This window comes from Ambystoma mexicanum, chromosome 14, assembly GCF_040938575.1.
Source record: "Ambystoma mexicanum isolate Mex_15411 chromosome 14, UKY_AmexF1_1, whole genome shotgun sequence".
Taxonomy (NCBI): domain Eukaryota; kingdom Metazoa; phylum Chordata; class Amphibia; order Caudata; family Ambystomatidae; genus Ambystoma; species Ambystoma mexicanum.
This window is the reverse complement of record NC_090940.1, coordinates 118,891,375-118,906,627: the sequence shown is the minus strand read 5'-3', so window position 1 is coordinate 118,906,627 and position 15,253 is coordinate 118,891,375. Positions and strand designations below refer to the sequence as shown.

The 15,253-nt window shown below is 43.8% G+C and overlaps 1 protein-coding gene across 2 annotated transcripts in view; it reads right to left on the bottom strand.

Moving 5' to 3' along the window:
- Positions 1-15,253, bottom strand: part of FUT8 (fucosyltransferase 8) — an 857,288-nt gene that overhangs the window by 248,485 nt on the left and 593,550 nt on the right. For both annotated transcript variants that reach the window (XM_069638672.1, XM_069638673.1), the window contains 2 exons: positions 1,913-2,028; positions 1,646-1,808 (listed from right to left, as the gene is read on the bottom strand). In XM_069638672.1, coding sequence (XP_069494773.1) covers positions 1,646-1,808; positions 1,913-2,028 — 279 coding nt within the window. The remainder of the gene's footprint in view (positions 1-1,645; positions 1,809-1,912; positions 2,029-15,253) is intronic.

Sequence of the window (15,253 nt, the reverse complement as noted above, 5' to 3'; positions counted from 1 at the left end):
CGCCACCAAAGCAACCATCAAGGGTGCTTGGCGCCTAAGTTGCATGCTAAGTAGACCTGCATTGATTCCCTGCAAGGTGTTTATCCACACCGCCAAGATGAACCCGAAAACACCCACACCTCCAACATGCAGTCACTGCAAAGAAGAATTTGCAGGGAAGAATTCTTGTTTTCTAGTTCAACCACTATTAGGGACGTAATTTGGGGGTGGCCAGGGTGACCCCTGAGTTTTCCCTTGCTACCCCTGTGGTCTTCCTTGCAACCCCTAAAAACAAGATTTTTTGTTTCTATTAAAAAAAAAAACTGTTTTTACATTGAAGCTCCTGGGCTGTTGCCAGTGCCATGTGGCTCTTATTTTCTGCTCGAGAGGCTGGAATTTATGTTGAGCCCTGAACAGAGGGTTCCACATTTTGAGTAGAGAGCCTAAATAAGAAAGAATATGAATAACAAATAATTTATTTTTCTGGAATTCTATACAATAATTGCTAGACTCATTAAAAGAGGTGAAAGGTCATGTTCTATCGCTTTCCATGACATCACTTCCTGCGTTGTCATCAAGGGTCATGTGATGTCACTTCCACTACCCCAGGCATTTTGGTGAAATGACGTCCCTGATCCCACGGCCGGCATGCAATAAATTACCTGACTGCTGCCACCCCACTCCCTCCTGGCAGCATCTGCAAGAGCGTGGATAACCGCTGCTCACCTGGCCGCCACAAACAAATGGTCTGGTTGGGAAGAGCGAACACGTGCACTTAAGTTTCAACACAGCCTGTTGCGTTACCATGCACCAGGGATGGCATTCAATGGCTGGTCTATAGTACAGCAGGTAAAGAGGTATGCTTGGTATCGCTAAACCACTCACACGTGCAGTTGGTTTTGCTTCTAGCAACACACCGTGGAAAGAGTGGAGAGGTGCAGTTGGTTTTCGTTCAAGCAGATCCATGATGGGAGAGGAGAGAAAGAAATGTGTGGGAGGAGGCACGCCAAGATGCAGTGCATCTTATTGCAGCAAAAGGCACATCCTGTACTGAGAAAAGTACTGTGTGGATAAACCTCTATTCACCACCCATCCCAAACGCAAACAGACACCTTCTGTGTCCCATAACTCAATTCAGAACAGGTGCGAACCACAAAGGCAGCCTCGTTCTAGACCATGTGCTCCCCAACAGAAGGCCATAAGCCACTCAGAGAGGCTCACAAAGAGGCCGAACGGACCAATTTCTCCTTCGAAGCATTTACCTACCCAAATCGGCTGTAAGTTATCGATAACCGCATACCACTTCTAGCGAGACCTAAAGCCGTATCCGGGACAGATCAACAAACCGTGGATAAAAAGACCATCGTACAAGACCTGAACAGGGGGCTTGCCAAATCAATCGTGAGTCTGACAGCTACGATAATCAGTGAGTATGCAATTATTAACTAGTTAAATACAGAACAAAATAGTCTGGTAAAAATGCAAGTGGTACAAGCTTTTTAAGAATTTAGGGTTTACTTCCAAAGACTAATGACACAGACCGCTCAAGGTAGAAGAAATCGAAATAGCAATGGTAAAGTCGTTCACCATCATTATCAGCTGAATGCATTACACATTTCAAAGCACTGTTCAAGAAGCAAGCCAATGATATATCAGAAGAAAGTACCTTTGCTGATGGCCCATGTCTCCTAATATCTCATCAACGTGTCTTTGGAGTTCATTCCCTTCCATGAGTTTTAACTTCTTCAATTCGCTCTGGACGAAAAACCACAGTTCCTTGGCTCCATTTTCAATCATTCTTCGTAAGCTTTCGTGATCTTTCCCAGGACCTGAGAAGGGAGAAGATGTTGAGAACCTTTAACCATGCAATGGTGGTTCTTCAGCTGCGTAAAGCAAAGAATGGTATGTGACCATGAGAAGGAGATCCACTCACCGTCTCCTGAATGTTGCCTGTAATATTCCATCTGTTCTTTGGCCTTTTTAAGCTGCTCTTCTAAAGCACGCACTCTTCCTGCCACAGCGCCCTGTTCAACAGGGCCATCTGGTATCCTAAAGTTGAAGAGAAGAAAATATAATCAGGGAGTGAACAAATGCATACATACTTTTTTATTTAGAATTTCAACCCCAATATATTCAATAGCAAATCTTCCTGTTGAAAACGGGGCTTTAAGACGCCCCCCTCCCCCAGATAATGTCACTGTTCTTTCCTTTAAAGACCTGCAATATGATATAATCTGCAGTTGGACTCGACAGTGGTCCAAGGTTGGAATCACTTCTTGCATAGGTAACAACTTACTGATAGAAATTTCACATTAGTATTCAAATATCCAGTGTGTCTACCAAAATCTAATCTTTTGATTTTACATGTGATTTTTTGTTGTTTTATTCGTTTTACTGTTCTGCTATGTTTTCTCCACACATTTGCGTGTTATCATGTTATGTCATGTATCGATGAACAACAACATAATGAATACGTTTATATAGTTTTTGATACATAGTCTAGTCCAGAAGGACATATCTCCTCAGTAATACGGTCCACAGGTGGGAATGCTACATATATCCCCACCCCCACCAACGCCTTGGGTTCTTATGTACGTGTTATTGTCACCTTTCTGTCTACACATTCAATCAGTTGAGAATATGTCAACAAATGCTGGGAGCCCACTTTTGTAAATTGCTCTCCTTTAAAGATGTCATGAAATTAAACTTCCCCTTTCCAAGGTTTTTTGGGATGTAAATGTAACCGGCTACAGCTGTGGTTAGGAATTCCATGCCCAGCTCCAGTCTTTTACATTTAGACACCGAAAATAGGCCGGAGAGGGTAGGAGGAATTTAACGCCATTAAATGGATGGCAAGGGGATATGGTCAGGGGTGGACTTGATGTGTATTTTTTTTTATAAACGAGATTACAGTGTTTTGTTGAAACGGAAGGCTGACATTAAGGCATTTCCCATATTGTATGAATTAAAACCCCACGAGGCCAGGGTTGCCAAGAAAGTCAGTCTTTAGGGCCAACTGTAGAACAGACATTATTAAAACTATACAAAAAAGGTAGCAGGCGGCCCTCTCTCGAAAGGACACAGCATGATAACCTGTTCAGTGGTTTTTAAACACTTTGAGAGTTTGCAGCCATCTAGGCAGTCAAACTGAGGTCATTTTGTGGTTGCATGGTCTGCAAAACATTGTACATCTTTTGTTTTCACAAAAAAACGCAACCCATATAAACGGCTTCCTTCCTTTAGGGTATAGAGCTGTCTATGACATCAGCCTGACACATACCCAATCCACCCTTTCTAACTTCAGGTAGGCACACAAGGTTTTTCAATAAATATACATATTTTAATGTCGATCACATTGCATTTAAAGCAATCATAAAAAGATCATACATTTGTAAAAACAAGTGTTGTGTTTGTCTCTACTATACACCATTTCATTGCAATCAGTATGCTTTTAAACACATTCTGCCGTGTTCTTATATACGACTCTTGCAAATACCCACAACCCGGTGATATGTACAAGATATAATATTCCCCTTTTGTAAGGAACACAGGGTTTATGATTGTTTTAAATGCAATGTGATGGACATTAAAATATGTATATTTTTGGAAAAACCTTGTGTGCCTACCTGAAGTTAGAAAGGGTGGATTGTGTATGTGTCAGGCCGATGTCATAGACAGCTCTATACCCTAAAGGAAGGAAGCCATTTATATGGGTTGCGTTTCTTTGTGATGGATGGTAGTCCTTTCCCATACGGCCCCTAAAAAGAGGACATTACAGGTCTGGTTAGCGAACATCTTTTGTTTTCTTCATAATTTCCTTCTATGGTAGCATGGTATCAATTTGAGCTCAGCTATTATGTTCATTGTTACAATTTTCTTTATGGAGGCTTAATTGTCTATTTGGAATTGGTGGCGTTCCATGCCCCAACTAAGCAGAACTGTAGGAACAGCTTAATAAAAGAGGACTACAAAAGCTAGTAAATATAAACAAATCTGACCCACTGGAAATGCAAGGGAGAACCTGGAATGCAGACGAGAAGCCGCACGACAGGAGGGCATCAAATTCCTGATCTATTCATTATTACGAAAAAAAGGCCAGGTCCAAACCAATACCGATAGACGCCTTCCCGTGCAGTGAGATAGGCCTCATCTCTCAAACGTTTATTGATAGGGGCCACCATTTTCTCATATCAAAGTTCATCCCACTGGCCAAATCAGTGCAACATTTTCTCTATAGAAGCCGAGAAACCACCTGCATTCTGCGGGTGCAAAGATTCACAAAGGTTTGGTGAGAACCCGGCCGTGCGGACCAGTTTCACTGCCAGAGAGCAAGGCAGGTGCAGGAAGCGAGAGTGGTTTGGGCGGGAACGCTACGGTTGCAGGCGCATCCCTCACTCAGAGATTCACTTGCAAGTGCGGCAGTCCTTTCTCAGTTTCCTGTACCTGGCCACACAGCCAGAATCCAGCCGCAGGGAACTATGCAACGCCGCCATGGTTCTTTTTAGGCGCTTGTCATAATTGTACTGCCTCAGAGAAACACTCGTGTCTGCATGAGTGTTTCCATTTTTTTTATTCCCCGACCCAAACAGCGGTGACCATGTACAAAATGTAACTTTCAGCGATGGGTCATTTAAAGCCCACCACTGCAATGGCGCTCACTGACCCCACCTTGATGGGCAGCTGATGTCAGCCTTTAACCCTTGCATGAGCAGATTTTAAAAATAAAAAACCGGGACAGGCCATCGACATACACGTGGGACTTCAATTTTTAAAGTGACTGCCATGAGTACACACGAGCAGTGGGGTAACGAAGGGGTAGGGCAGAGGGGGTTTGGGTCGGGATCTTTCCCCAAAAAACAGGGACAGGCGTTTTTAAATAAAGGAGGGCAGATGGCCTAATTCCGGGACAGTCCAGGCAACATCAAGACGTGTGGTCACCCTACCCTATGTTTGTCAGGGAGTTCATATTGCAAATTGACACAGAAAAACAATTCCGGCACCTCAAGCAAAGTCAATACTTTGTTTACTGTTCCTCGTGGTAAACCGCTGTAGCCCATGGCCAACAATTCTCATGCAGACGAGGCCGAAATCAACAAAGTTTGATGAGTCTGGCATCAATGCTACGACGCATGCATGGACCAGTCTAGCCACCTCATCTATAGACTATGGCAAGCACTTCATTAGCTGTCTTCTGCAGGGTTCTGCAGGTCACAAAACCTGGACTTGCCTTTGTAACTCAAAGCACACAGAGAGCGGGGTTCATTCGATGAGCGCCCATCAGCCCCTTGGGTCGTTTCCTGGCTCTCCAGCCCATGAACCCCTTCCCTCTTTCTTACAGGGCTTAGTGGCAGTTCGCCGATCATAATGGCAGAGGTGGTGCTACACAAGAGCACGTTCCATAACATTACATCATACAGTCCATCAAAAGCGCTGACCTGTTAAAGCAAACCACCCACAGAAAATTACCTTACTCTGCCAAAATACCCATCATGGGATCTAAAACACAAGACAACTTGATAATTTCCTGTTGCCCGCTCACACACAAGGTTTTGTGCCACCCCATCTGTATTTCCAGCCTGCAGTATTCAACAGCATCCCAGTGTTAATACGTCACAGTGCTTCGCCAGGAGTCGTGTTGCTAGGTCTGGAAAAGATCAGGGGCTACCCTAATGTCGGGACTCGGGGCTAGCTAGCCTTTTGGTTGTAGCACCTGAGCGTCTATCCGGGGCTATAACCAAAATACCCGGGGCTATAGCCTCACCCCCCCTAGCCCACCCCACCCAAGACCCCTCCAGCAATGCCACGTGGCGCTAACTAAAACACTGCGAGCAAAGTCTTGCGTATGATGGAGCCCAAATGTGTAGTCACTGTAGTAAATGGGTCGAAAAAAGCTGCAATCCTTCCCGGAAAGAGGGCTGTGATGGTGAACACTGTGGCGTGCACAACCACAAATCATTAAGGACATACATGTTGGGGTTTTAGTTTGGTAGGAGCATTGCAGGTTTACAAACCACTAACAATTTGAGTCAAAATTACCTAAAATGTGCCCCGCTGGTGCATTACGAGGCAGCCAGGTGTTCAAACACTACCCCAAAGGGCCTTCATAAAGGCACATTTAACATCATGTCCTGATCATGTAACTAGCAGGGAGTACCGTATACTTTATAATACATGGTACCGCACATGTCTAATAAAAAAGGGGCTGGGGAAAAAAAAAACTGACATTCTTCAACGGTATCTTCGTTTCACACAACTCAAATCACACCAGTGACCTGGACACATGCTAATTAACTCCAATGAGTGCAGCTTCTGCAAATATACTAACCATTGAAATGTAGCCCACCGAGTGGTTCAAAGAATAACGTTTAACAGGTTTCGCTGCTATTTCTATTGTAATCCCCCTAATGTTATATACATCAAGTTGAATAACCACAGAGAGGTACAGTCTCTATTACATTGATCCACAGGTGAAGAACGGCGCGTCATATACATCATTCATGCACAACATCTACACAATGTCTAAAGACTGATGAAAAATATGGTAATTTGAACCTAAAAGGACGCTAGGGGTCTAATAAACAATAACGACCTCTGGTAGATTTCCATAGCCTTTGATGCAATGACAGTAGCCGCAGTGAATTAAAAAAAGGGGCCTTCGGGCAAAGGTCCATTCTGACCAGAAGGGAGAATCGAACACATTGATTGGCTGGGTCCTGGATTCCTCCCCCTTGGGGGCCCAGGATGGCCAGCGGAACACCACAGGCCTCAAAGGCCCATTGTCGTTTTGTCAATTGTACAGTAAGCACAGCTCAAAGTGCAAGCATGCAGGCAGGGCAGTCGATGTAATTAATCTTACTAATGAGCACTAATGAAGGACGGTATTGGGCCGCAGGGACATAGGAAGCAATAGCCAACAACGTGCCTTTCCTTTAGAAAAGAGGATGGATATAGTGCTGTGCTTTATGGAAGCGCCTGCACAACCTGTTTTTTTTGGAGTCTTGTGTATAGGGACGCTTGTTGCGGACAACTTGGAGGAAGGGAAGAGAGCTAAAAAAACCAAATTAAAACAAATCTGAATATTGTCTTGAATACCTCTTTTCTTTGTTTGATGTGTTATGGTTTAAATACAAATAAACCTTTCACAATTGATCAAAGTTTCATCCAAATACAAAATGTCCTTAACAAATAAAGATATAATACAGTTTCGGTAATAATCACGTCAATTTTAAAATTAAAAATAAATGCTTGCCTTCCTTCTTCAATACAGGAGTTTGTGGCATACACCCAAGCAACGATGCTCCCAACTGCTGTTGGAGGGACAGGGGTGGCGGGTTATTAGAAATGTGGCTAAGGCTAAAATGTTTACATTTTTTGCACATTGATCATATGGGAATGAGTCAAAAAAACAAAAACACTGAGGCAGAACACAACGAATCAGTAATATTGTACTTTAAAAAAATAGATAGATGGGTTAGGGTAAGGGTATGTAAAAATTATATGGGGATCGAGTGGGGTCTCCCCCTTCTTTTTAAAGAAAAAAAAAGAAAAAAAAAACTTTATCTGGAATTCGACCCAAAAGAAATTTTTGTTTTGGGCCTCAGTGTTTTTTCTTTGTTATTTTAACGTAGAACCGAAGATCTAACCTTCCAAATTTGTATTGCAATATTGAAGTACATTATGTCCAAGACCAGGCCTTGCAAATTACTAAAAATCCCACTAGACCTGCACGGTGAGTTCCTTAGTAAACATACTCGGCTTAAGAGAAATGCACTTGCCCCATGGTGATGGGTGACAAAATACTTACCAGTGCTTTCTGTAAAATGGAGCATGTCAACATAAGCACACTTCATATTTGGTGCAATTTTGAGAACCAAATGCAAGCCATACAAAAGGATTATTTTATTTGCCATTTACTGTAAACAAAGCTTGCTTGCAGTAAATGGCGAATAAAGGTTTCAAACATCTCATACTTGCCAAGGAAATGGTAGTCGCCCATCATAAAAACTGCTCGCCAATGCGAGTGGGCTAGTAGAATTTGCCAGCCCTGAAGACCATGCAAAGAAACCAATCCGAGGGAGCCTCCCATGTGGTATCATCCAGTGTGCCATAAAATGCTCACAACATCGGTAAAATGGAGCAACATTTATTATTTTACCCATCTGCCACTCATTTTGATTAGTTGGAAGGGCAAATCAGTGCCATGTTGATATATTTGGTGACCACACATTCTTTAAACGAAGGGACTCTGCTGTAAAACTTTGTATTCAAACAGGTGGCCATAAGGACATGAGCGCAATGGAATTCTGAAAGTTTAATAGCCATTACCTTTTTTCTTTTTTATTCAGAATGTACGGTGGTTCCCCTATTTTTTTACATTTTGCTGACCAAGATTCTTAATTCATTGCCACTATATCTGGTCCTGTAACCTTTAATTGAACAGTCCCATTTTTCCTTTTTATATTTATTTCCACAGGTTGCAGTGAAACATGCACAACACACATTATTTTACAACTTTAGCACGAATATCAGACCCAGGGGGCTTACAGGGACAGTAACCCCGAAATAATGGGTAGGAGGGAAGCGAAGGCCTTAACAGACATTAGTGCCTACACCATCTTGTTCAGCCCCCTTTGCTATGACATCACTTCCGGGGTGCTAATACTTTTTTTGTGGGGGGCAGAGGTGTTGCTAGGGAGGGACTGAGGGGGCTATAGCCCTGGATCTCTTGGTTGTAGCCCCGGATAGAAGCTCAGGGGCTACAATCAAAAGGCTATAGCTAGCCCAGTCCCGCCAGTCCCGACATTAGCTTAGCCCCTGATCTTTTCAAGAACTAACAACACCCCAGGGGGTTGGGGGTACTTTCATGGAAGGACCCGTAAGGCTGTGGGTCTTTTCAAGAAAGGGAAGCAGAGTCTGGCAAAAGGCACAGAAGATGGGTGCCAAAAAGCGAGAACCCTTTTCTCCACATGGCAGCTTGACGGGGAGGAGTGCGCTGGGCCCCAAGCTCAGGAAAGTGTGTTTCCAATTGGGGTGCGCAAGACTGGCGGGGAGAGGAGAAGAGAGGGAGTGGGGAGCGGCGAGACAGGAAGAGGAGGGTGTCAGTTTAAGCCAGAGGTGCCAGCAACAGCCTTCAGTTCCTTTGTACCTTCTCCCCTACCTAGCGATATCTCTTATGCGTCAGATATGGCTGCTACAGGGACACACACGACTCTAATCTCTTCTAGGGAATCCCCCCGTATAGAAAGTCAAAGTGATTTCATCAAAATCTCTTTGCTGAACACTCGGTCACTGGATAACCATGCTCTGAAGGTATGGGATTACACTATGGATCAAGATGGCGATATTATGTGCCTCACTGCGACGTGGCTCAGACCGTCGAGTGGCCCCAATATTGATTTAGCCACACCCGAGGACTTCAGATTCTTTGGACAAAGTCGAGAATGTGGAAAGGGAGGTGGGGTTGCAATTATAATTGAAACATTTTTAGGTCGTCCATTTCATGTAGTGGCTGTGAGATCATTTTGCTAAAAACCACCCCAAACACCAAACAATTGTCTGAATATTGTTCTCACACCGCCCGCCGCGAGATACTGCAGGCTTCTATGAAGATCTCTCAGGCATTTTGTCCTCTCTAAATAAACCCAACAGCTCCATCATGGTTCTGGGAGATTTTAACAGATGGTTTGGGAACCCCCAGGACCTAGAGGCTATGGAACTCTAGCAACACTGTAAAAATCATGTCTTTTATAGTCATAATAAGGAACCTACTCACAATATGGGCAATATATTAGACTGGGTTGCTACTAAAAGTCTTTTGTTAAGCCTTGTATTTGGTCTGACTACTTCCTTATCACCTTCCATTTTACATTCCTGATGATTCTGGAGGCTAACAGGAAACATTTTCTAAAAAAAAGTGATTAGTAGGAACTATGAAAACATTACGAGCAATGACTTGAATTGCTTGTTTGAGATCACGAACAATACCTCAGAAGATGACAGTCCACAGGCTCTTGTAGTTGAATATGAGAAAACCTTTATCAAGCTCCTGGAGCAGGTGGCACCACTGAAGCTGAAGACTTTTAGAGAAAAGACTAATGGCCAGAAATGGTTCACAGCAACCCTCATCATTCGGAAACAAGAAAATAGAAGAGCAGAGAGAATTTGGGAGAAAGAGCGGACACCAGAGAAGAATAAATATCTGGAAGACTCTGGAAAATCTTTATCGCAAAGAGATATTGGCTAAAAAAAAAGCTTCTTTGATCATCAAATTGCAAAAATGACTCAAAAAAATCTTTGAAATTCTTAGGGACTTGGAGAAGGTGAAAGCAAAATTAGATCATTTTACTCTGCAGCCTGTGGACTGCGAAGCTATCCAAGAGGCCCTTGCTGAGAAAATTAAAATAGCACACAACATTAGGAAGAATTTGGACCAAACACGGACACAATAGCCCAACAGGATGAACCAGTTTATTCCTTTGAACCTGTGAAACACTTAAAAAAAATTAGATCAACCACTTGTTTTGGTGAAACGCTTCCATTCAAACTCATTCTGGACAATAGTGAACTTATTCCTTTTCTTGTTCGCTTTACCAGTGCTACATTTATGAAGAATGAAGTGCCTGCCATATTTTTAAAAAGTTTGTCAGTTACTTCAATCATTAAGAAGCCCGGACTTCATTACAAACTTTAAACCAATTACAGGCCCATAACTAACGTCCCTTTTCTGTTGAAGATAGTGGATAAATTAGCAGCCTCAGTTGCAGTGCCACCTGGAAAACACTGTACTTTTACACCACAGACAATCAGGTTTTAGATCGTTTCATGGTACAGAAAGTGCCCTTTTGGACCTTCAAACTGAAATGCTTAAAATTATGGATAAAAGCAAATCAGGGCTGCTGGTGTTGTTGGAGCTATTGGCAGCCTTCGATCTTGTGGACCATACAAAGCTACTTGGGAGGCTAAAAAGTCTAGGAAATTGCTCTGAAGAGGCCGTTGGTTGGATTAGATCCCTCTAGAGTAACAGGAGGTCCAGAATTGTTTGCGGAGATGTGCGCTCTGGACCGGAATTGGCTGAATGCGGGGCACCTCAGGGCGCTTGTATTTCCCCATCCTTATTCAATGTATACTGTTGCCCGTTATGTGATCTTTTAGATAAAGTGGGAGCACAGTTCACTAACTATGCTGATGGCACTCCGCTTTTAATTGAACGGAGTGGGGACTATGAAAAAGACACAGAGAAAATCCCTATTCTCAACGGAACAATACAAAATTGGATGGCAACTAACGGAATGTGCCTAAATGGAGATGAGACAGAGATTTTGATTTTTGGCTCCTCCCAAGCACACTCCAAGCTCCACACTCAATATATCGGCTTTCACATTGAGCATCATTATATCAAAGTAGTTGACAAGGTCAAAACATCAGGGGTAATTTGTAAACCTTCCTTGAACATGGATGCCTATAGCAATAGTGTTCTAAGTAAAACCCAATACCACCTCAGATTACAAAGAATGGTTAAACCGTATGTGTCCGAAACAAAATGCTCTACGCTGATTCGAGCGATTGTTATGCCCAGAATTGACTATTTTAATGCCTTGCTGGTTGGAGCCAGCAAAGGATGTTTGGGAAGACTTCAAATTCAGCAGAGTGATGCATTTCGGATTGTGAAGAGTGCCCCCAGACACAAGCCTATTTCGGCTCACAGGCGGGCGTTACACTGGCTCCCAGTGAAAGCTAGAATTTGCTTTCAAACGCTCACTATTGTCCACAAATGTCTTTATGGACAAGCACCTCAGTATATTCAAGAATGTATCACTGTACAAAACTTGACTAGAACTACTCGGTCTGCTTATACCATGCGACTGGTGTGTCCCAAGAGCAAGCGGGTTAGAGGTAGCAGCGGTTCCTTCCTGTTGCAGGCTGCTTTGGCATGGAACAAACTTTCTGAAAAATGTGTGCAGATAAAAATCCGACCGTCTTCAGGAAGCAATCGACAACTGCCCTGTTTGAATACGCTGTTCCTTTATTTTCTCTTCTGGCTTCTTAGTCACTTTCTTGGCTTAACCCCCGATGCCCGTGGGCTCCGGCGCTATATAAATATATACATGAATAAATTAAGAAAACGCGCCATTATAGACAGAATCAGTCTGACATATGAGTGAGCTGATTGGCTGCACCAATGGGTGGACTGGCCTATAGGGAGTCTGGAGATTTAAAAAACGATATATATCCTCTGGTGTCAGGATACAAGATGTTGTTGTCGTTAGAGCGTCCTCCCAAAACAGCGGTCTGCAAACTCAGGCTCGCCATGTTTTGTACTACAACTCCCATCATCCCCCTGCCAGCACTGCACATTTTGAAGGATCATGGGCGTCACAGTTCAAAACATATAGAGGGCCACAGGTTGCAAACCCCTACTCTAAAGGAAGCAAACTGCGACTTGTAGAAAAAAATCAATACAAAAAAATAAATAATGTACATAAAGTAATGTCAAATTAATGCAATTAAAGAATGTAATGAGCTCAGCAAAACGAGAAGAAATCATATTTGTATACATACTATGACATAATAAAACACAAAATAGATGGACTGATTTAATTCAGTGGTGTTACTTGCTCAGTCGTGCACCTTTATCATCACCGTGTTCACTTTAGTGAACTCCGGCTGCCAAATGTGTAAGAGTTTACGGTTGCTGTGTGATCTTTTCACCTTGAGAGCAGCTGTTTTGCAAAAACATATTTTATACTTGCCATAATATACAATAAACATTATAAAGCATAATTGATTGCGGAGGGGCGGGGGTGCGTCTCCTTCAAGACATGAGACCCTTGATGTCATCTTCGGCTCTAATCCACCGAGGCATTGTCATAAATTGATGGCCGAGCCGGGAGCGTCACCAATAAATCGATGCTTTCGAAAAAATTACTAACAGTTTAAGAACATGCTTTGAACTGCTTCAAGGTGAACAGGCTGGTCGCTGAACGTGTCACTTCCTGTGACTCCTTGTCCCGTTACCAGGCTGTGGTCAGCAGTCAGAGAGAGTCAAATGGCATGCCATGGTCCCACGGGCGCCCAAGCCACATCCCTTGGCCCAGCTTTGGTCCAGTGCTTCGGAAAAGCATAGCTACTGTCAAGGTAGGGTCAGAGTTACAACCTAGGCATTCTCAGGAGAGTCGTTCCGCCTCACCGGGGAAGGACGTCCCGCAGAGAGGAACATTCAATATTTTAATAAAAATGAACACTGTAGCCAAGACCTACACAGGCCCAATTCCTTTACTGGGTTGCACACCTTTGGGCACTGAGCCCACAATCGCAGCGCTTGTCCCCTATTCACCAAGTGGGCTTGTGCAGGGAAGGAAAGGTTGGCTGCACGTGCAGGGGAGCCTCGTGAACCCCTTTATGTACGTCACGTCTTGGGCACATTCCTGACAATCGCAGTAGACCCAATTTGGGGGGTGCGGGGGGCACTTGAGTCAGCCATCAACCCGCTTGCCGCCAGTGGGCTCATTGGCAGTGACAGGCCTTCAAGAACACACCACTGCAGATATCATTTTTACATTCCAGCATTCGTTTGTGAGAATATAACATGTAAAAAAATGTGTCAAGCAGGAGTGGCTCCATTTTGGACACATCACCCCTGGCAGTATTGTGCTCTCCCCTGCGGCCGGCTTGCGACAGAGCATATTGGGTGCAGGGGAAAATCCGCAAATAGGGATGCCCCTTGTTCCCTGGCAGAGCCTCACACCGCTCGCCCTACCTGAATTCCGCTGGTGGGGCGGTCCATAAAAGCGAATCTGCATACACAAAGGCATTTGCAGGGTTCGAAATTGAGATTTGAGACGCAGGAGCTAAATCCAGCTCCAGGAGCGGATGTATGTTGTAATATCGTATCCCAAACGATCGAAATTACAAAATCACGGAGACCTCTAGCCCGCATTTTCTAATTCAGTCTTTAGGGATTTTGGCAATTTTCCCCCACACTATATTGTATACAGGGGACACCCCCACAGCTCATAATACCGAACTGGAGGTGTGGGGGACACCCACGCAAACCCCCGCACCCCTGTTCGGTATTATGGGCTTAGATCTCATCTACTATGCCGAATGCATCTAAACGTGCATTCAGCATTTTAGATACAATCTTTTTGTGCAATCCCGGCAGGCACTACCGCTAGGGAACCAGGAGAGAGTACCCAGCGCACTGCAAATCTTAACTTCAACATGAGAGGCAAGCTTTACATTTTTTGTTGTCCAGTATGTATGACCCATTATGTTTAAATGTCCCCTAGATATATCCTAATTCTCCTTTATTAACATTCTCAAACACTCAGTTAATGTCACGTAGGCATGTTTATAAGACACCAGTTGGCCTGGGGAGCCAAAAGAAGCTCCTGGTAGCTGTCGCTTCAAGTTAGCCAGGCTCCCGGAGTACAAACGGGAGCTAAATGGCTCCCAGAATTTTTGGAGCCCTGTTTTGCCTGGACACGTTGGTGCATCTACTTACTCAGAGAACATGTGTGTTTCGGCCACTTGTGTGTGTACAGGAGGACAGGCACATTTTGAGGGTCCAGAGAGACTCAAAAAGTAATTATGGTTGAAGATTAAAGGAAGCATTAGTATCTATCATAGTGTCATACGTCACGTGCACACAAACGTGGCTGATACAAGCATTGACATTGCATATCCACGAAGAAACAATAACACAGGCACAATGGATTACAGCCTCGGTTTGCTGAGGTCAGTAGGTTATTTCTGGTTTAAGAGAAGACAAGGACAACTTTACACCAAGAGTGGTCTTACATACCGCTGTAGTAGCTGTTTGTGGTAAACCTAAAACGCTGTCATGCGGTGACGTGCCAACTGAAAACAAACACTGAGAACCAGCACCTATTGCATTTTGCCAGGGATCTGCAAGTTGTGCACTTCATATGTTTTGGACCACTGCACCCTCAGCCCTAGCTAGCATATGATCAATGGTGAGGGATAATGGGAGTTGTAGTCCACAAAAGCAGGAGAGCAGCAGGCTGCAGACCAAGGCATTAAGCAAACTGCACAGAGGGACATACACAGTTCTCAATTGATCTATAGCACAGTCCCCACAGAATCAAGATATTTACCCATAAGTCACAAAGCCCCAGGGACATTTATACAAGCGTGAAAAAACCTCACTGTCTTCGGAGGCTATCTTACTCCCAAGAGGAATTTAATTAATAGGATAGAAACCATGAAGGGAGACAAACGGGAAGAGAGACCTTCTCCTGCTGTGCACCAGAGC